Source organism: Periplaneta americana, chromosome 13, assembly GCF_040183065.1.
Source record: "Periplaneta americana isolate PAMFEO1 chromosome 13, P.americana_PAMFEO1_priV1, whole genome shotgun sequence".
Lineage (NCBI taxonomy): Eukaryota > Metazoa > Arthropoda > Insecta > Blattodea > Blattidae > Periplaneta > Periplaneta americana.
The window spans coordinates 145,761,552-145,783,697 of NC_091129.1; the positions used below are offsets into that span (position 1 = coordinate 145,761,552).

The 22,146-nt window shown below is 33.2% G+C and overlaps 1 protein-coding gene across 2 annotated transcripts in view; it reads right to left on the reverse strand.

Annotated features, from left to right (window-relative positions):
- Positions 1–3,301: 3,301 nt before the first annotated feature.
- The window catches only part of Cow (Proteoglycan Cow), a 1,076,490-nt gene continuing 1,057,645 nt past the window's right edge, over positions 3,302–22,146 (reverse strand). For both annotated transcript variants that reach the window (XM_069844415.1, XM_069844416.1), the window contains exons 8-11: positions 18,012–18,269; positions 15,514–15,651; positions 12,392–12,563; positions 3,302–7,438 (exon numbers count right to left, since the gene is read on the reverse strand). In XM_069844415.1, coding sequence (XP_069700516.1) covers positions 12,433–12,563; positions 15,514–15,651; positions 18,012–18,269 — 527 coding nt within the window. In that variant the 3' untranslated portion in view covers positions 3,302–7,438; positions 12,392–12,432. The remainder of the gene's footprint in view (positions 7,439–12,391; positions 12,564–15,513; positions 15,652–18,011; positions 18,270–22,146) is intronic.

Sequence of the window (22,146 nt, forward strand, 5' to 3'; positions counted from 1 at the left end):
ACGGTTATATTCACCTAATGAATACCAAATTAAAACAAACCAGAATGGGTAACAGCCATTTCTTACGAAATGAAAAGAGAAAGATCCTGAAAATAACCTACTAGAACACCGTTCTGATAATTATAGTGGGGTACAAAATAGGCCTACATAACACTGTGAATGTATCTTTTTTTTTTTTTAATCTTTCTTCCTACTGTATTTATTTTTTATAAACACACTCGTTTATTGCGACGTAATTTCTTTACTCTCTTCAGTGACACTATAACAGAGTTCAACTGTATCAAACAAAAGATGATATGATGAATTGATGACGTCACATTAAGACCAGTAGATAAGTATACTCGAGATCAACTATCAGTAGTTGATTTTGGTGTAGTGTTGCTCTTTATTGCAATATCGTTATTTCAGCTGGGGAATCTTATGCTGCAGCAGCATATCTTTCATTAACATGGTCCAACAGTACAGTCAACACTGAAGTTTTTTTAACACCCCAATACAAACCTCAAAGTTGATGGTAATACATTTTTGTACTGCCATCTTGAAGCAAGCATCCACCAAAGTTCCACAATACTGTTGCTGAGGTCACCGAAGTGCTCACTATTACCATGTCTACCCAGTAGATCTGCAAAGTTTGAGAATAACATTTCCTCTGTTGTGATCGTAAAAAAAGTGTCTGAGGAGTGCAAGGTCTCAGTTTCATTACGCAGGTAAACTCGCACCCTTGTTTCGTAAGGTTTATGAGAAGGATGCAAATTATGTATAAAATTACATGTACTGCTCAGGGATGTAGTTGTAAATAAAATAGTACCAGGGTGCTTTGCAAAATGTTCATTATTATGAACAAATAATAATAATAATAATAATAATAATAATAATAATAATAATAATAATAATAGTAATAATTTTCTTTTTGAATTACATCATTCACGGACAGCAGTACACTATTATCCCATTATGTAATAATAGTACATTATGCAACCAGCCTATAATGATAGTAATTAAGAAGTGAGTATGGATGTTTATGAAACGAGCACAAGCGAGTTTCATAATTTTCATACGAGCTTCTTAATTACCATTATAGGCGAGTTTCATACGACTTTTTATGCTCGACCATATTTCTAACTTGAAATTATTCAGATGTATACATTTTATTTGTATCTGACAAGATCGGAAGTGACCTTGTTCTAGGTCGTGAATTGTGAGATGTGCGCAGACGCGAAAGTATTGATTTTTTCCGAGGAACAATAATGTCATTGACCTTGTGTAATCCCGTTAAACTTAGTATAACTTTGATTATTGAATTCGACATTGAAAAACGAGATGACAAATTGAATTTATTTGAATATTATTTACAATTAACGCTAATTATTATAGTAACAGAACATAACCTTCTGCGACAGTATTGGATTTCCAGCCTCTGTGACTTTTCGCTAATTCTCTTTCGATTGCATATCCGAGAATAATCGATACTTGCGGTTTTATAACGGTACAAAGCTGACTCGTTATTGGCTGAACACCTGTAAGCTGAGTTGTCATTGGCTGAAAACACCTGAACTTTAATGAGTAGGTGTACTTTAATGACATGCATTAAAGGACTGCTACAAGGTGTATAATTACTACATTTCGGCATGGTCGAGCATAAAGACATTTACAGTACCAGTAGATACTTGATTCTTTCGAAAAAAAAATATCATTTTATAGTTCCTTGCCTAGTATTGAAGCCTTACCATGAAAAATCGCATATTAAAGACAATTTAATTATGAATTTACACTGAATGACACGTCATCAGAACAAGAGCTTTCAGTTTAATATTATTGTAATGTACTGAAGTACGTATGATATTTCTTTGCAGGAATTCTGCATTATCTTATGATGAAGGATGGGTGGAACAGAGAAAAAATTCTCTCTGGCACCGGGACTCGAACCCGGGTTTTCAGCTCTACATGCTGACGCTTTATCCACTAAGCCACATTGGATTCTAGTTCCGATACCGGATTGAATCCTCTCAGTTTAAGTTCTACCTCTTAGTTTCCCTTTAGTGGTCAACCCTCACGCACTGTGTCACAGATGTGTGACCGTGGTACAATGTCCAACACACTATGTGCAGAGGTGCACTCATTACGAGTCTTAAATCGAAAACTGAGATGAAAATTAAATATATTTACAAGGGGTTATTACCCACATAGGAAGGTATAAAAACCAAAGGAAAAGAAAATTCCAACTTTTTTGGTAAGGTGGGATAAAGTGAAGTATCATACCCGTTTCATAATGACGCATTTAATTTACAGAATCTATTGAATCAATAGAATAAGAATATTGCGATAATGAAAAAATTGTAAATGGATATGATGGAAAAATCGAAATAATCGCACAAAATTTGCCAAAAATTCGCTTTCTATCCCAAAAATATTCCAGAATCTGCCAGGAATTGATAATAATCTGTTGCTAACCATTAATTAATCGTTTTTTCTACTTTTATTTTGTGGGAAAAGATAACTTCTTTCAGTATGCTAGGTACACATAAAGATCTATAAAAAAGAAAATAGTACTTCAAACCTATATTTATAATGCTCCAATGAATAATTGATTAAATAGCGATCTTACTCGTGTTAATTATGTAAGCATATGTGGCTTACAGCTGTTTCGGTGTTACTTGACACCATCCTCAGAGACTACTAGATCTCGGCGCTGTCTCAACTTCGCTGCCTGTTGTGTGGGTGTGTTCGTGTGATGAAGAGTTGTGTCAAATAGTGTGTGTGTTCTGAAATTAATCTGTGTGTTGAGAATTTGATTAGGGTGTGTTTTAGTGTGTCTGTATATTTCATATTAACACGAGTAAGATCGCCATTTAATCAATTATTTATATTCAAGTGTTAAAAGTAGTGTACGAAAGATTCAACATGGATGCTCCAATGGTTAGATAGAACAGACTAAATGTTGAGTGCATCTGCTTGCTCTATGACGCTCGGCTCTATTGTGCAATGTCTTTGTGTACAGTAAATTATGCTATGTTATTTCAAATTTAATTTCATGAATATTATTGCCATCTGATGATGTCTTTCAAGGATGTTCTCAGTATAAATAGGCACAGTGCACAAATATATACTTGTATGGTTTATTTTACTAGTAAATCTTAAAATAATTTGACGAAGAAAAGACTAACTTAGAACTGAAAGCATATTGTCAATAATGTTTTGTTCTTTCGTGTAATTATATTGTGTATGAATATTATCACTTTATTCTCTGAATTTTTAAAGGATATATTATAAAATCTAAGGTTAACGAATAAAAATAACAAAATATATTTTTTAATTTTTATTAATTATAATTTTTCAAAACATATACACCAGTTAATATTCAGCCTTTTGGACGAGTGAAGACTGAAAAATCTAGACATTTTATTGCCACAAATTTGCCATAGTTTGTCACCTATAGAAGAGATTTCCAGAAATGTATATATATCTTTCATTTTCAAAAACAGTGTGAAAAACGAAGTTAGAATTATATTTGTTTTGTAAAAGATTCTTAAATAAAGAATTTGGCATTTATGCCTATGACTGTTGATATATGTATTTTTTTATTTGAAAATTTGAGTATATAACCTTTTTTTTTTTTGTCCCTGTGTAGTACATTTACTGAGACAAAACGTATATCCAATCTCACAGAGACATCTTGCAAATGGGAATAGTGGGGCTAGAGGAATTAGTATACAATTCTATTTCCATTACTTACACAATATCTATGTTTCATATGACAATCTACCTTAGTTATGTCCTTTTCCATTTCCCCTCTCCTCTTTTCTACATTAGGAAAGCTGCTAATTGCCTTCGGTATTATGAGACTTCAAACTTATTGGATGCAAGAGAAATAAATCTAGGGTTTTATTTACACGGATTTGTTGCATCACTCGAGTTAAAACTTTCCTACTTCCAAAAATCCTGCTTTTCTTTATTTCTACAATATTTGAACATTAAAATTACATAAAACAGACTAATAAACATTGTCTATGACGTTTGCATTTCTTTCTCCAAAGCTACCTCTTTAATTAGCAAAAGTATGTCATTCAATATTTTATTTTTTCCTACTGACCAAAAAACAAAGAACACACCAATAAAATTAAGGTTACAATGCTTATAAAAACCGGGCACACTGATACAATGTTATAGTTAAAATGAGTATACACTTATTTCTCAGTGATACGTAATAATATATAACGAATAGCGTCTGGCAAACACCCTGTATTCTTGCTAGCAAATGAGAGATTCCAACAACAAGCCATAGGGTGTTACTTTGCTGTGACAGTTATTGCAGTGTGGCATCCAACTAAATTGAAAATGGCACATCTCATATATTCTGTGTGTTATTTGTTATGTTTTTCTTCTGCTGGAGAAATCTTGCACTCGGCCATAACTTAAGGGGGAACAGTTGATCATAGGCTCCCAACATACACATCTTGAAAACAATAACTTATCAGAATGAAACACAAGTCATCATTCCTCTGCTTTTTTAAAACAAGTACAAAATTATACATGCGACACAGAATTCGCAATACTTTACAGAAAAGTACCAGGCAATGCAAGTTTTCAAGTATTTGTACTCTATCATAAAAGATGAGGAAATCAACATTTTGGAGAAACTTACAAGAGTTACTAATCCCTTACGATGGAAATGGTGAGCTGTAGCTATACTTCTATGGAAATAAGTTTCTTCAGACTGTTGGAATCTTCTTTCTTCATGGTATGGTGCAAATAACTAAGACTGTTGCCCATACTGACAATCATGAAAACTTTAATAAATTTTCAAAAATTCATATTTCTTCCTCTTTTTGTTGGGGAGCAATGGAGTTTGGGCATAAATGAGCATAAAAGTTGAATTATAATAATACTTGTACCGGTACTCAATTGGGATGCATTGTGTTTTGAAATAATATGTTATATACATACGTTATGACGAAGATTTATTAGTAGACTAAACTAATTATGTAAGTGAAGCAATGGACGGTCTAGAAAAATGACGAACATAAAGAAGCTTTAATACCATTCAATAAATAAAAAGCTTCCATTTATATAAACATGGAGAGTTAAACCAATGTAAAACAGCTCAACAAGAGGTATTAGTTTATAACTAAATATATATAATTCTATAAAAAAAAGATAAAAAATCTAAATGCGTATATTGTGACAAATAAGCCGTTTATTTTTAATGGAATGTTAAATATGGAATGGATTGGTTAGCAAGACAGTCTGGAAGATTGCTGTTATAAACTATGACTAACATCTTATGTCAAAATGTCCTTTGTTTGTTGTACCTTGTCTCTCAATTGACTGGAAGTAAAAAATTGGGTTGTCATTGTAATGGCTAGAGAATTCTGTACAAGCATCGAGGCCTTGTGCAAAGAGTTTGCAGAGATATCTGTAAGAGTCGTCAAGGTTTCAGAGCTTCAGACTGTCTAATATTGCCTACTAACCAGGGAGTTATTCTATAACTCAGGCATAAAAGAAGTGTAAAACACTACTTTATTTACATATTTCATCAAGATGTTGATTAGGTTATATGGAATTTTACATAATCGATTTTTCTACCAAAGTTACAGAATAATCTCTCTGAAGTGAAAACATTGAGGAGTTATAGCCTTAGACACAAAGTAGTCATAAATGTTTCTTATAATTAATTTACGTCAACTTCACAATGTCACACCTCTAACTACAGCAGACATAGTTATAAAACGATAGAAACAACACCACTCAAACCAAGATGAGACATGGCACAGCTACTGCCTTTGTAGATAAAACATATAATGGTGCAAGAATCTCACTTGTTTTCACTTAGGCGGCAAACAAGTCGGACAATTGGCCAGGGTAACACCTCCAAACAGTTAACATCGGTTTTATGTGCAAGGAAAGTATGAGACAAACCAATCTCTTATGATTATTTCCACAAACTTTCAGCACACAGCTTATACAAATTTCGAGAAAATCAGCACTTCACACATTTGATTATCTTAACTTATTACTTAATTCTTCTATCACTGATAAATAAACAAATTTTGTTTGCTGTAACACACATCTATATACAGGATGTTCTCACGTTGTAGCAGAAACCCTTTTGATTAATACTCACTCCTCATTTACAAGTGTTTGACAGTCACACACACTTAAAGCGACTTTTGATTTCATGTGAAAATTAACTCAAAACACAAAGAAGGTATATGGCACCATCAACACAGAATATTTGTCTAAGTGGTGAATAAAAGCGAAAGACATTGTACTTCCAACTTGTACCGGTACAAGAGCACTAGCTGATATAAGAAAAAGTGATAATTTAGATGAAGAATAAGAGTGACAAAATCGATATTCCGCAACATTTGCCAATTTAGTAACGAGATTCAAAGGCAATCACTAAATACATCATTATCAGAGAGCAAAACTAGTGGGATGAGAATTGTACCATTTGTATTTAATACTTCATAATTCTGCAATTGAAATATTAATTCGTACAAGAAATGATTAGACAATACAATGCAGTATCAGCACTAAAATATTCAACAAAAATCTACAATACCGCTTCATGTTTGGTACACAACAATTTGGAGGTTATGTTGAGTAAATCAGGTCAAATAGAGTAATTTTGTTTAGAATAACAGGGTTGCCACTATGGTTTTGAATATCAACTCAATAAATCCTTGGAAATAGAGTAATTTTGTTTAGAATAAAAGGGTTGCCACTACGATTGTGAATATCCTCATTTAAAAACATTAATTCAGGTCGCAAAAGGTCTTCATTTTTCGAAGCTTATAATACAATTTTTTTTTCCCCGATGCAGACAATACTGACACATTACGGACAACTATCACACAAAAACTCTTGGATGGGAGGGAACAAAACCAAATGGAGTTCGAGACTCCATATTGCCAAAAATTTTTAGATGCTACCACTGACAGGAATAAAATAAAGGAAACATATTATAGCTCTAAGTACATAGTACTGAGGTGTGATTTTTGTTTAAAGACCCAACACTGCAAATAGCGAATCATTCTCTTGTCGTCTTTACACTAGGTACCACTAGCAACATCAGCTACAATGTGCTCTCATGGGAAGGCTTAGGAATCATGTGACTTGATTTGTGGTGCATAATACAAAGCAGTTGATTTATAAGTAATACCATTAATATTAGTGTGAGTAATGAGTTGTCCAGACAGTTTGTTCTTTCTCTGGTTCCAGTCCACTGCTACATACGATACTCTATGCCACATGGTGTGAATGACAACAGTGCAACAATGTGTTTATGTATGTAGTTAAAAGTCTTTGTGTTGAATTGTTCCTTTTGTCTTCGAAGCAGTAAGTTATACAGTTAATCATTCATGACATCCCTCCTCTTCCTTCTTCTGCTGCGGGCTACAGGGGTCTGCCCCCGATCAGACTTGTGTTGATTGGAGCTCTGTAAGTGATAACCAAAATTTGGAAGGGAGAGGCAATAATGGGAACGAGGTAAATGGGGAAAATGAGATTAGGGACATGTGGGTCCAATAATTATTAGCCAGAATTGGTCATCATTTTCTTAAAATTGCAACTGATTATGAAAGGTTTGTAGTTTATATACATTTAATAAATAATATTATGAATGGTGAAGTTACCGTATACAAAGTTATCACAAATTCCGAAATTAAATTTGGAATTTGTTCTTGAAGTAGGCACCAGTGAGGGAAGGAAGACGGTATGCGCGGTATGGAATACCACCACAGGTTTATATGGCCAGAAAACATACCATTAGTGAAAAATGACATACCGTCACAGAAACAAAAAAAAAATGAATAATTGATTAAATGGCTATCTTACTCGTGTTAATTACGTAAGCATGTGCGGCTTACAGCTGTTTCGGTGCTATTCACACCATCTCCAGAGCCTACTAGATCTCGGCGCTATCTCAACTTCGCTGCCTGTTGTGTGGGTGCGTTCGTGTGATGAAGAGTTGTGTCAAATAGTGTGTGTGTTCTGAAATTGATCTGTGTGTTGAGAATTTGACTGTAGTGTGTTTTAGTGTGTCTGTATATTTCATATTGTTCTAGTGTGTTGAGTTTTTGGTTTTTGGGTTGTATGTGTAGGATTTCCATGTCTGTATTTATGTTATTGTATGTGTGGTTAGCATTAGTTATGTTTTCGACATATGTGGATGTATTGTGTCCTCTGGTTATTGCTTTAATGTGTTCTTTGTATCGAGTTTGGAACGATCTGCCTGTCTGTCTGTCCCAACCCAAAAACCAAAAACTCAGCACAGTAGAACAATATGAAATATACAGACACACTAAAACACACCCCAGTCAAATTCTCAACACACAGATCAATTTCAGAACACACACACTATTTGACACAACTCTTCATTACACTGAGCGCACCCACACAACAGACAGCGAAGTTGAGATAGCGCTGAGATCTAGTAGGCTCTGAAGATGGTGTGAATAGCACCGAAACAGCTGTAAGCCGCATATGCTTATGTAATTAACACGAGTAAGATCGCCATTTAATCAATTATTTATATTCAAGTGTTAAAAGTAGTGTACGAAAAATTCAACATGGAAAAAAAATGACCTGCAAAAATTTGTTTATACATTCTTTCACAGCAAAGAGTACTACTATCTGTTTGCTTCGTACATCTAAACCACAGCCTTCTGGAACTGTATTCAACGCATATTTAGACACATTTATTTGATAATTCCAACGAGCACAGAATGCATAGAGTAGACATAAACAGCTTGGAGGTGAAGCCGCTTTTGTGGACAGTCGCCATTATGATGCTACCAAAACATTGTGCTCCCGGTTAGCATATGGGCAGTTGATTGTGATGTTGCATCGTTGTTTTAATTAATAAATTAACTAATTTCAATATGCCTACATGTGCTGCGTATGGCTGCACAAACAGGTTTCCAAAAAAAATTCCTGGAATAACTTTTCACAGGTAAATATGCATATGTGAAATGTACTTATTACCGGAAGATACGGTAATGAATGATTTAGCCTAAGTTAGTCGGTTAGATTCGTATTGTTCACGTACTAGTTTAAGATAAAGGATTAGTGTATTGATACTATTGTAATTAATTTTTATAATCACTAAATCAGACTTACGCTTTGTACACTTAGCATTTACGAGCGAAGCTAACCTAACAACCCAAGTTGGAAGTTTGTGTCGCGTGCTATAGAAAATGGGTATACCGAGGTTTCTCTTCAACCGAATGCACGTATTCGTTTGATGAAGAAAAAGAAATAGTGTATTAATATTATTGTAATTAATTTTTATAATCACGAAATCAGACTTATGCTTTGCAGATTTAGTAGCTGCATTAACTCCATCGTGATCTAACTTAACCCACTTGGTAATAAAACTTCACTTTTGTTGGCCGTTATAATCTAATTATATACTATAAACCTATAAACGAAGAGCCTATCAAATATTATATGGTTAAGAGCATTCCACTTTTTCTCTAAACAAAAATCGGGACATCTATACGAAATACTGGAAAAAGGAAGAGAATGATAATTTGCGTTAAGAAGCAAGTTGCATTATTAAATCGAAGCAAATGGATCAATCTATGAAAGTATTTATTATAGGTTAGCATTTTTATTGGACTAGTAGCAAAATAAGGTCAAACTGTTACCTTCCTTTTTTTTTTATCATTACTGTTTGTTTAACTTTCCAGAGTACCTATTAAATACCATACTGCAATTTGAAGAGCTGTCAATTTAAATATGTATATATGTGATTTATCGATAACAGTTTTGCAATTTTTGCTAAAAATACGTGCCTAGGTATTCTGTATTACGAAACAAACAAGAAAGTGTGTGTCCTCCAGGAAATTAGGGACATATGGAATTCCTATTATCATAAGATCTTCTATAACGTAATAGCTATTTTACAATATTTTGGTAGCAACAAGATGGCGTCAGGCCCATCAAACCGGCTTCACTCCGTCCAATGGTATTAAGATGCTAGTGTCTACTCTATGTATTCTGTGCTCGTTAGATAATTCAACCCCTGGAACACTTAACAATGGTAGCATTTCAAGTATAGAAGGCTGTGATCTATATCTTGTGGTGGCCATTGTTGCCAATTTAGTGACTATGTCATCAGATCTTATTCTTTTAAAATATATGTCAGTGACAAATATCGTTACTTATCTATTATTTAAATAGGGTTACATACTGGTACAGTACTATTTTAATTATTCGCACTTTGAAGCTGTAACATTATTTTAAATGACAAGTCTCGATGGAAATTGCAAAATAATCTAGTAAATAACTGAAGTAACTTGAAATTATTTTATTAAGAAATTTAATGTGTTGCGTAAGCTTCAAAGACTCGCGTTACTGACTAAATGAAACAACTTATTGTATATTATATCATGGTACGTGTGTGTTGTAAAGAGAGCGGGTAGGCCTACGCCATTTTAAATCGAGGTATGCCAGGGGAAAAATCTTGGAGTAGCATACTGCCTCTGGTTTTTTCCCACTTCCCTCACTGCCTTATGAATATGTTGTAATAGAACACAGTATAATATTAATAAATATACTGTAACATAATAATAATAATAATAATAATAATAATAATAATAATAATAATAATACACAAAATTTAAAATACCGGTAATGTAGGCCTAAAGTGTAAATAATTTTAATACTGATATCCCCCCTTGACAAAATTCTGCGTATGCCACTGAGTTTAACTAATTATTATAAATTGAACTTAGACCTGGAAGAAAATATACACAAATATAACAGAACAAAATTAATGGACTATAAATAAGGAAACATTTTGGAAAATACATGTTGTCCAAGGATGTTAAAATAAGATTTCACAATGTTTTGTCAAAACCCACACTGCTCTATGGTAGTGAGACGAAGACTTTGACAGTGCATGATAAAAGGCGTTTAGAAACAGCACAAATGATATTTCTTAGATAAGTTGCAAATGTTACCAGTACAGTTTTAGATAAAATTAAAAGCAACGAGATTAGGGATAATTTAAAAACAAAAAATGTTGTCGACGAAATTAAGAATTATCAAAAACAGTAGCTCATTATGTAGATCGAATGTCCTTAGACAGACTACCAAGGCAAGCATATATTTATCATCCTGTGGGAAAGTGTGACCAGGGTAGACCAAGGACGAGATGGAAGGATTCGTTTATCCTCGGAAGCAATGACCCAGCCTTGACAGGAAGAAGAAGAAAAATTAATTATGAACACCGAAGTTCTACTGTATCTCCATAATTCCTTATAATTGCTTAGCATTTAAGCAAAATCGAGTAGGTATTGTTGCACAAAATGTAAGTGTAAAGTCATGCAAATATATTGACTGAAGTAAGATCAATCACATGTACCGGTACTTATAATATTTAGTGCATGTAAAAGTATTTTCTCAGGAAATATAATACCGGTAATTACAGACTTACCAGGTAAGTTTTGGGTATCACTATCAACAATATCAAAGTATGAAACATTTGCTGTACTATGGATGGTAAGATAAGTTTGTGCGAGATTGTGTGTATTTGCTTGGTTTCTGCACAAAACCAATCCGCGGAAAGTCTAAAATTCCACATTCAGTATTCCCAACCTAACACACATAACAATTTCCCTCTTCTTACCGCTTAAGTGACATATTGATTTTACTGCTTTAGGCTTTTAACATATTATTTTTAGGGACGTTCAATATAGTAATAATTATAAATTGGAAACTTACCACTGCAATTTCACCTAAATTACACTGTTAATTATTGTTTTTAAATATTTGCAAAAATTAAGTAAACTCTACAACTCCACTAAAGTTACTGCATTCGTGATGCAAGTAACATTAAGGAAGCCGTGAAATAATCAACAAGATTCCAGACTCATCATAGACTGGGGAAAAAAAAAGACAGACGTATATCACGGCCTGCTGGAGTATAGTAAACACAGAAAACATTTTAAAGCAACAATACTGAAGATAGATATTTTTGTTTTGCAAATTTGCCGTCATTGAACAGAAACCAAGATAGAGATTTCATTGCAACTAATTAGAAATTCCTCTTTCTGGTATGTAGTAAACGATCTTAGCACAAAATAATGTACGATACACAAGCGGTATGTTTTCTTTCAATTCTCGGAAATTAAAAAAGCTCAACTACGTTTCGCTTTTTCAAACTTCTCCTCGAACATGAAAACTTCAACATACCGCTCTTGTAACGCATATTACTATTAATCACCTTGTTTACCCTACCAGAAGTGAAGACACCGGAAGACGCAAGTTCTGAAGATGGCTCCCAAGCCGGAACTAGTCAACTAGGTATTTATAACTTGTTCTAATTAACAAGTGAAAGTTATATATTGTATTCAAGTGATAAGTTTATTCATTCTTAATTTACCTGTCATTGGTCGCAGTTCTGATGGAGGCGCTGAGGAGAATTTAGAAATCAAGTGGCTGATCAGCACTGCCTTCTATATCTTGTTCTGTATCATCATCTTCATCGTCATTTTCATTGTTTTCCCCATCAGTGCTGACACTAGATGCCTTGTTGCTCTTCACCAAAAAGTTTTCTGCAAAAGGTAAACATAACATTCTACATACTACATTCCTTAAACAGCATTCGAAAATTCCTTCTACTATCACTCAAGAAAATACTAGTGGAAACACTAGTAATGCCACACTTCGATTATTGTAATTTTCTACTGACTGACCTCAATGTCAACCAGTCGCAAAAATTACAATGTGTTCATAATTCTTGTGTTCACTTCGTCTGCGATGTCCGTCACACTGACTACATTACCCCATCGTTCCAAACTCTAAACTGACTATGGCTTAACTAACGTAGAAATTTTCATTGTCTTGTTCTCCTTTTCCAAGTCCTTCACACTTCTGCACCTACCTACCTTGCCTCCCGTTTCAGTTACCTGTCATCATATCATAATCTCTTCACAAGCACGCAAAATAGCTACATACTAGCCATACCAAGACATAAGACATCATCGTATTCATCATCATACACAATCTCGCTCTCGCGCTTGTGGAATACCCTACCCAGTGACATCAGAGACTGTCGGAAGCGTTCGAAAGCAAACTTATTAAACATTTTCTTACTGCGTAGAGTAGGTTTAATTTTTACTTAATCAATAAAAGAAATGCTTCTCTCTTCTTAACTTTTACAATAAAATGTCTAGCTTTTATTGATCAGTTAATCTTTTAGTACTTTGATTTTTATTGTATTTGTAAATTCAATCATCATCATCATCAACTTTCAGGTTTAGGCCTTCAGACCTGTTCCATCCTCAGGGAATATCATCAGTCCATCTTGTTCTTGGGCGCCCAATATTCAATATTAATTGTAATTATAATCGTAATTGTATTCCTAATATTGTAGTTGTAATCCCCTGGTAGAGGGGAAGAGAAGGCCTGATGGCCTTATCTGTACCAGATTAAATAAATAAATAAAATAAATAAACATGCAGAAAATAATACAGAGATTAATTTGTGTACAAATAGCAGAGACTGTACACAATAACATTTTCAACGTTTCTCTCTTTTCAACTAAGCAGAAGACTCTGTTATAAGATGAATTAGCACTGCAATTGGAAAAAAAAAAACAATATCACACGTGTCGGAGGCCTGTTGCTATGGTAACAACAGTTGAGTTGCCAAAATTACAGTTCCCATATGGTGAGTGCTCAATAGCTTTCTTGGGGCCATTTGTTGTGCACAAAATGTCAGGTATTGATATATTTCGTATTTCATTCTCTGTCGATTTTTGTTGTTTTATACCAGCGGCGTGCGGTGATGACATTTTCGGGGAAGAAATTCAATGGAAACCCTGTATGTAGGCAACACGCATCAAAGCCCAGTCGAGCAATGGCATACATACAGGCACTGCTTCCCTTCAAGTCATGCTACTGCACGCTACTGTTTTATACCTTTGCGTCAAATTTTAATAATTGTTTTAAGTCATCCATCAGCTGGTAGCTCGCATCAATTCATCGTGTGGTCGCACAAATTGACAATGTAGCGCTGTAGTTCCAAGTATGGCCACTTAACTGTCATGTTCCATCTTTCGAACAAGCAGGTAGGCCTATAGACTGTTGCAAAAAGTTTACTTTAAACATGTTCAATCCAAATAACGCCTCACGATTAAGTTTGATAGTGAATTTCTCTGTTTACTATGACATTTATTGAAATAGAACAGTCAGCTATCTATACTAATAATAAATCTGTAGCCGAAATTTTTCTGGTAATTTTCGATTTTCCAAAAATAATTGGTGTTAACATAATAAATAATTAACCACCCTGAAACCAAAAATCCCTTTTTTGAAATTTTTGTTTGTATGTCTGTCTGTCTGTCTGGATGTTTGTTACCTTTTCACGCGATAATGGCTGAACCGATTTATATGAAAATTTGAATATAAATTAAGTTCGGTAACTTAGATTTTAGGCTCTATGACATTCAAAATACGCTATTTAAAAGGGGAGTTATAAGAAGGCCTGAATTAAATAAATCGAAATATCTATCTTATTATTGATTTTTTTGAAATATGTTACATAACAAAAGTTTTATTCTTTGCAAAATTTTGATAGGACTGATATTTAATGAGATAAATGAGTTTTAAAATTAAAATACAATGCCATCTAAGGCAGTGTAATGAAATGAAAACAAATGACTACGTCTATAAGGGGCCTTGGACAACAACAATCGAAAGCTATGAAATGTAGCCTACAGAGAATGTTTCTGTGTTTGTATAAAGTAATATCGAAAGCTAACCGATTTGTATGATTAATTATTATTTCACCATTGGAAAGTGTAGTTTCTCTAGATGGATATAATGCTATAGTGTTATTACAGTAACTTCTGAGTGCTCTCTGGACCAAAATGATCGCATTTTAATTATTTAAATACAATTTAAATTAAGTAACATATTAAACGATTTTATCCTTCTATCAAACACGAATGTTCCCTGGATCAAACGTCCTATTTTAATTATGTAATTACTTTATATTCATTTCTAACTGGTGCAGCGGAGTGCACGGGTACAGCTAGTTTTATCGTAAATGTATCATGGAATTCCGAAGGCAGTATCTTAATTCTCTACTCCGACCAAAAAAGTGCGTTACAGAGTTGTATGTTAGGTATAGAATTACGAATGAAAAAGAAGCAGAGATTAAAACTTATAGAATGTATCCGGAAGACTTAACTCTTACCAGAAAACTGTGGACATTTTGTACATACAGTATAAAACTTGACACATTAAATGCATGTAAAACTAACTTCATCAGTGTAGTCACAACTAGTTCTAAATACGGAGTATGTTAGAGGTTTTTCTACGATCTGTGTCTCCATAAAGAAACACCAGACCTCAGACTTCCGTCCATCCAGCTACAGGTAACTTCCAAGAGAAAAAGTAATCAATTTCACTTATAGAACCAAGTGACAATGATGCTACATTTTATGTATACTAAGGCTACTAAGCTATTTTGATTAGTTTTTCCGTAGTTGATATTTACCACAATTTGGTTTTCCACGTGTGCGCGAGTTGGCCATCTCGACGCCATGTTTGTCCACACACCAGCACATCCCTACTGAGGTGTGGCACTGTGTTGGTCGGTAGTACCCGTCATCATCACAGTCAGGAATATATACGCCTACAAGAACAATAATAATAGGGACATTAGTACGAAGACAATAATTCTAACTCTCATGCCTTTCATTACAGAAAACCGTTTAAAATTATTTAATTGTTTTACGAGATACTACGGAGGAAATAATGGTATCTCATATTCAATTTTGGTTGATTCAATGATTAAGCGCAAAAATATGAAGGGACACTACATTGTATTGTGAACAAGAGAAACAATAAAATGGTTTTACTGTAATTAATTATTATCATGTTTGAAACCAGAAAAATAAATAAATAAATGGACGGATGGATGCATGAACAAATAAATGAATGGAAGGATAAATAAATGGATGGATGGGTGGTTGGACGGATGGATGGATGGATGGATGAATGGGTAAATAAATGGATTAAAATGGATATATAGATTGATTGATGGGTAGGTGAATTAATAGATAGATGAATAAATAAATGAATGACTGGATGGATGGATGGATGGATGGGTGAATACATAAATGGATGGATTGATGAATAAATAGATGGATGGATAAAAATAAATGAATGGATTTATTGATGGATGAGTGAATACATAAGTGGATGGGTTAGTAAATAAATGGATAGATGAAGAAATGGATGGGTAAATACATAAATAAATGGATGGGTAAATAAATGGATGGATGGAAGGATGAATGAATAAATGGATGGATTAATAAACAAATGGATGGATTAATAAATAAATGGATGGATTAATAAAGAAATGAATGGATTAGTAAACAAATGGATGGATGAATAAATAAATGGATGAATAAATAAATGGATGGATTAATAAATAAATGGATGAATTAATAAATAAATAAATGAATTAATAAATAAATGGATGAATTAATAAACAAATGGATGAGTTAATAAATGGATGAACAAATAAATAAAACTACGAATGAATAAAAAATAAATAAATGGATGGATAAGTAAATATGTAAGTACATAAATACGGAAATACATAAACAAATAAATAAACAAACGGATGGATAAATAATTAAATGATTTATGGATAGATAAACAAGTAAATGGCTAAATAAATAAATAAATAAATAAATAAATAAATAAATAAATAAATAAATAAATAAATAAATAAATAAATGGATGAATAAATACATGGACGGATGGACATATGGATGAATAATTAATTACTAGGCAATAAATAAATATATAAATAAATTAATTAATAATAGATAAATAAATAAACAAATAGATGAATGTATAAATAATTAAATACATAAACAAGTAAATAAATAAACAAATAAATAAATGGATTGATGGATAAATAAATAAATGGCTGTATGGCTGGGTGGATAAATAAATAAATAAATAAATAAATAAATAAATAAATAAATAAATAAATAAATAAATAAATGGGTAAATACATAAATAAATGGATGAAAAGATAGATGAATGAATACATGGATGTATAAATAAATAAATATAAATAAATAAATGGATGAATGGATGAATAAATACATGGATGGATGGACAGATGGATGAATAATTAAATAACTAGGCAAATAAATAAAGAAAGAAATAAATAAATAAACAAATAAATAAATAAATGGATGAGTAAATACATAAATAAATGGATGAAAAGGTGGATGAATGAATACATGGATGGTTTAATAAATAAATAAATAAATAAATAGATAAATAAATAGATAAATAAATAAATAAATAAATAAATAAACAAATAAATAAATAAATAAATAATCTGTATTATTTAATTCAGTAGAAAGTACTTTTCTTGTAAAGGACTAGTTCAATCTCATTTTAGTTCGCAGGGAATAGTTAAAGAAATCTTCAAAGACGCCATATCTTCTTTATTTTATTTTATAAAAAATAATAATGAATAAATAGTTATATATTATTTAATTACCGCTATTTAAAATACAAAACATATAGGCCTATATATTTTGTTTATCAGTCATTCTAATCCTGACAATTAAATTCCTTAGAGATAAATATAATTTCATTTTCAATAAGGCTTGAAGGGTATAGACGAGGAGGCGAGACCTGGCATGTGAGCTTTGCGAGAGAGGAAAGAATAAGATATCAGAAAGACAGTTTGTTTCATGATGATTACTATTATACGAATCCACCGACACGAAAATTAATCTCAAACTAGAATCTAGCTTCCCCCTTCATACCCACGGTGATAAAGCCACGGCACATGGTAAGTTCAGGTTTTGCCTCTTCTACTGTAGACCTTCAGACAGCTCATGATAATACAAATACAGTACTGCTCTCAACAATTTAAGTCCCTGATGTTCTTTAAGACTACTGATCTTATTAAGAAATACCGGTATATTTCATCACTGTTATAGAGGCTTTCTCACATACCGAGAAGGTCTGGACTTATCCTTCTCTTGACGGCAGCACAGGGTCGGTCTGTCTTTTCGAAGCATCGACACCATTCACGCGGAGACACAAAGATGTCGTGATCGGCATCGCAGGCATCGAGGAAAGGCTTGATGCACTTCTCACTCTGGTCGTGCTCTAGGTCGTACAGCTCCTGCAGGGACAGCTGGTCGTCCGCGTCCAGGTCCAAATGCTGGAACATCCACCGCACTTCGCCTTTGCAGGAGCTTGGGAAGTGAGCTGGAACAAGATTGCTTGCGTTTAAATTATGTCAGATATTTGACACCTTCCTCGTCCTCCTCCTCAACATCATCACTAGGTTCCGTATTCCAGCTACCTAAAGATTGAAGTTAAAGACACAAGAAATCCTTTCAATAGCACATGAGGTTATTTGTGCATGATGAAGTACAAGATAAGGTAGGTGTCCCTGACATGGCCATGCTAAGGTTTGAGAATTTTTTTAGCCGCCATTTTGAAAAAAAATGTAAACCACTTTTTTCTTACTCGTTCTCAGCCTAATGTACTTTCTTAAAACAATTTCCTTTCCCCATAAAAATAGCTTTAATTGTCCAAAAAGTCCCAAATTCCAAAAGTCTACCGAGTGGCCATATCAGGAACATGTGCACATGATATGTCCAAAAAGTCCCAAATTCCAAAAGTCTACCGAGTGGCCATATCAGGAACATGTCCACATGATATGGCCACCCTTGTTCCATGTTCTATAAATCGTGATTTTTTTCAGTTTGATAGCGCAGTTGTGCTAAAATTAAATACTTTTGGTGTAAAATCTATACTAATAGTAAATCTGTAGCCGAAATTTTTCTGATAATTTTCGATTTTCCAAAAATAATTGGTCCTAACATATATAATTAACCACTCTGAAACTGAAAATCGCTTTTTTGAAATTTTTGTTTGTATATCTGTCCGTCTGTCTGTCTGCATGTTTGTTACCTTTTCACGCGATAATGGATGAACGGATTTCGATGAAAATTGGAATATAAATTATGTTCGTTGTAACTTAGATTTTAGGCTATATGGCGTTCAAAATACATTATTTAAAAGGGGGGTTATAAGGGGGCCTGAATTAAATAAATCGAAATATCTCGCTTATTATTGATCTTTGTGAAAAATGTTACATAACAAAAGTTTCTTTAAAAATAATTTGCGATAAGTTTTATTCCTTGAAAAATTTTGATAGGACTGATATTTAATGAGATAAATGAGTTTTAAAATTAAAATAACTGCCATGTAAGGCCGTATAATGAAATAAAAAACAAATGACTTCGTATATATGGGCCTTGGACAGCAACAATCGAAAGCTATGAAAGATAGCCTACAGAGAATGTTTCTGTGTTTGTATGAAGTAATATCGGAAGCTAAATTAACCGATTTGTATAATTAATTATTATTTCACCATTGGAAAGTGTAGTTTCTCAAGATGGACATAATGCTATAATGTTATTACAGTAACTTCTGATATAATATAATATAATATAATATAATATAATATAATATAATATAATATAATATAATATAATATAATATAATATAATATAATATAATATAATATAATATATGTAATGTAATATTATATTATATAATTTAAGTTATTTTAAGGGTTCAGAACCATAGTGGGCCAAGCGCCATTTACTGAATACGTAGAAAACAAGGGTTAAAATTAAGTTATTACCATAATTCAATGGAAACCTATAACAAGTAAAATAAAGTATACACATTAAATGTAAATGATGTCAATGTTCATTAAACTATGGTTGCATGTAATAAAAATTAGAAACATGTTAAAGGAATTGTCATTGCACCAATGAGTGGTCTCTGGACCAAAATGATCGCATTTTAATTATTTGGATGCAATTTAAATTAAGTAACATATTAAACGATTTATCCTTCTATCAAACACGAATGTTCCCTGGATCAAATGTCCTATTTTAATTATGTAATTACTTGATATTTATTTCTAACGGGTGCAGCGGAGCGCACGGGTACGGCTAGTGAATAAATATGACAATACTCTTTTTTATAATTCAAAAGTGTAGTCAAAACAGGTTTTTCCATAAAAAATTAAGTTGTTTTTCTTAAAATACAAAACTTTTGCGTAATCCCAGCTATAAGGCATGTAAATTTGTCAGGTGAAAAAATAAAAGTGAAATGAACTTGATATGGCCATGGTGCATTTGATATGGCCATATCAGGAGCAGGTAAGCTTTCACGAAAATCGTTTGATTATGAACAACTCGTAAAAGATACGCCATCAACGACAACACCAATCAACAGAACATTAAAAACTGAATGGCGTACTATGGTCTTCATGAAACAAGTATTTCAAAAACATGCATAAAACAAAGGAGACTTACCAGAGAAAAATAAGAAGAGATCACATGAAAACCGCAAAACAGGCAACTGACGCCATATTGCTCAACCTGACAGGATGGAAAACTATCAAGTGACATACCAGGATGTTCTTTCACTGGATGCTGCTGCAATTTAGCGGATTTTTTGGTTAACTAACTCACAATAAGGGGGGGGGTGGTCATGTCAGGAAGATGGCCATAACAGGAGCACCCACCTTATTCCTATTGTCTGACATTTTTTTGTGTTTCATTAGGATATTGCATGTCGCTCAAAACTGAAAACCCACTAATTTTTTATGTAGCCTACTTTTCTAGAAATTCCCTAAAATGTAGGTTATTTAATTTATTTGGCACTGAGCATCATGGTAAACTACATAAATCCATGCTAAACGTCGAAATAATATCTTCATACTTTTCAGATTGCGATGGCACTGGCTCAACACACAACTCTTGATTGAAAATGAATGCCTCGCTTCCACCCATCTTGCAATAGTTCATTGTGGTAGGATTAAGATTCTTTTAATATCCTAAAGCACCGAGTTGTATTTTTTTCCTCTTGCAACTTGGATTTTTATGAAGCATCTTCGTTCATATCTACTGAACATTTTTAGGGCAGTATTACATAATACAAGTTGGTAGAGCAGCTGGCTAAGGACTGGAAGGTCCGGGGTTCGATCCCAAGTGGTGACGGGATTTTTCTCGTTGCCAAACTTCCAGAACGGCCCCGAGGTTCACTCAGCCTTCTATAAAATTGAGTACCGGGTCTTTTCCGGGGGTAAAAGGCGGTCAGAGCGTGGTGCCGACCACACCACCTCATTCTAGTGCCGAGGTCATGGAAAGCATGGGGTTCTACCTCCATGCCCCCCAAGTGCCTTCATGGCGTGTGACGGGAATAACTTTACCTTTTTATTACTTAATACAAATCAGAAACAGTCCCTGTATTCACAAAATATGGTTATTTAGAGACTTTTAATATTCCACATTTATACAAAAATCGCTCCTCTATTAAGCACTAAAAAAATTTCGATGCTCACTGCTAAGAGCGCTGATTTACAGTATTGTTGCCATTACTTATTGAATGCCTAATAAATGAATAAATGAAATCCCTAATAAATGAATAAACGAGTGAGTAAATAAATAAATAAATAAATATATAAACAAACAAACAAATATAGATAGATAGATAGATAGATAGATAGATAGATAGATAGATAGATAGATAGATAGATAGATAGATAGATAGATAGATAGATAGATAGATAGATAGGCAGGTAAGCAGGTAGGCAGTTAGACAGGTAGACAGGTAGACAGATAAACAGATAGACAGACAGATAGATAGATAGATAGATAGATAGATAGATAGATAGATAGATAGATAGATAGATAGATAGATAGATAGATAGATAGATAGATAGATAGATAGATAGATAGATAGATAGGTAGGTAGGTAGACACGTAGACAGGTAGACAGACAGGCAGATAGATAGATAGATAGGTAGATAGGGAGGTAGACAGGTAGACAGATAGATAGATAGGTAGACAGGTAGGTAGACAGGTAGACAGGTAGACAGATTGACAGATTAACAGATAGATAGATAGATAGATAGATAGATAGATAGATAGATAGATAGATAGATAGATAGATAGATAGGTAGGTAGGAAGGTAGGTAGGTAGGTAGGTAGGTAGGTAGGTAGATAGATAGATAGATAGATAGATAGATAGATAGATAGATAGATAGATAGATAGA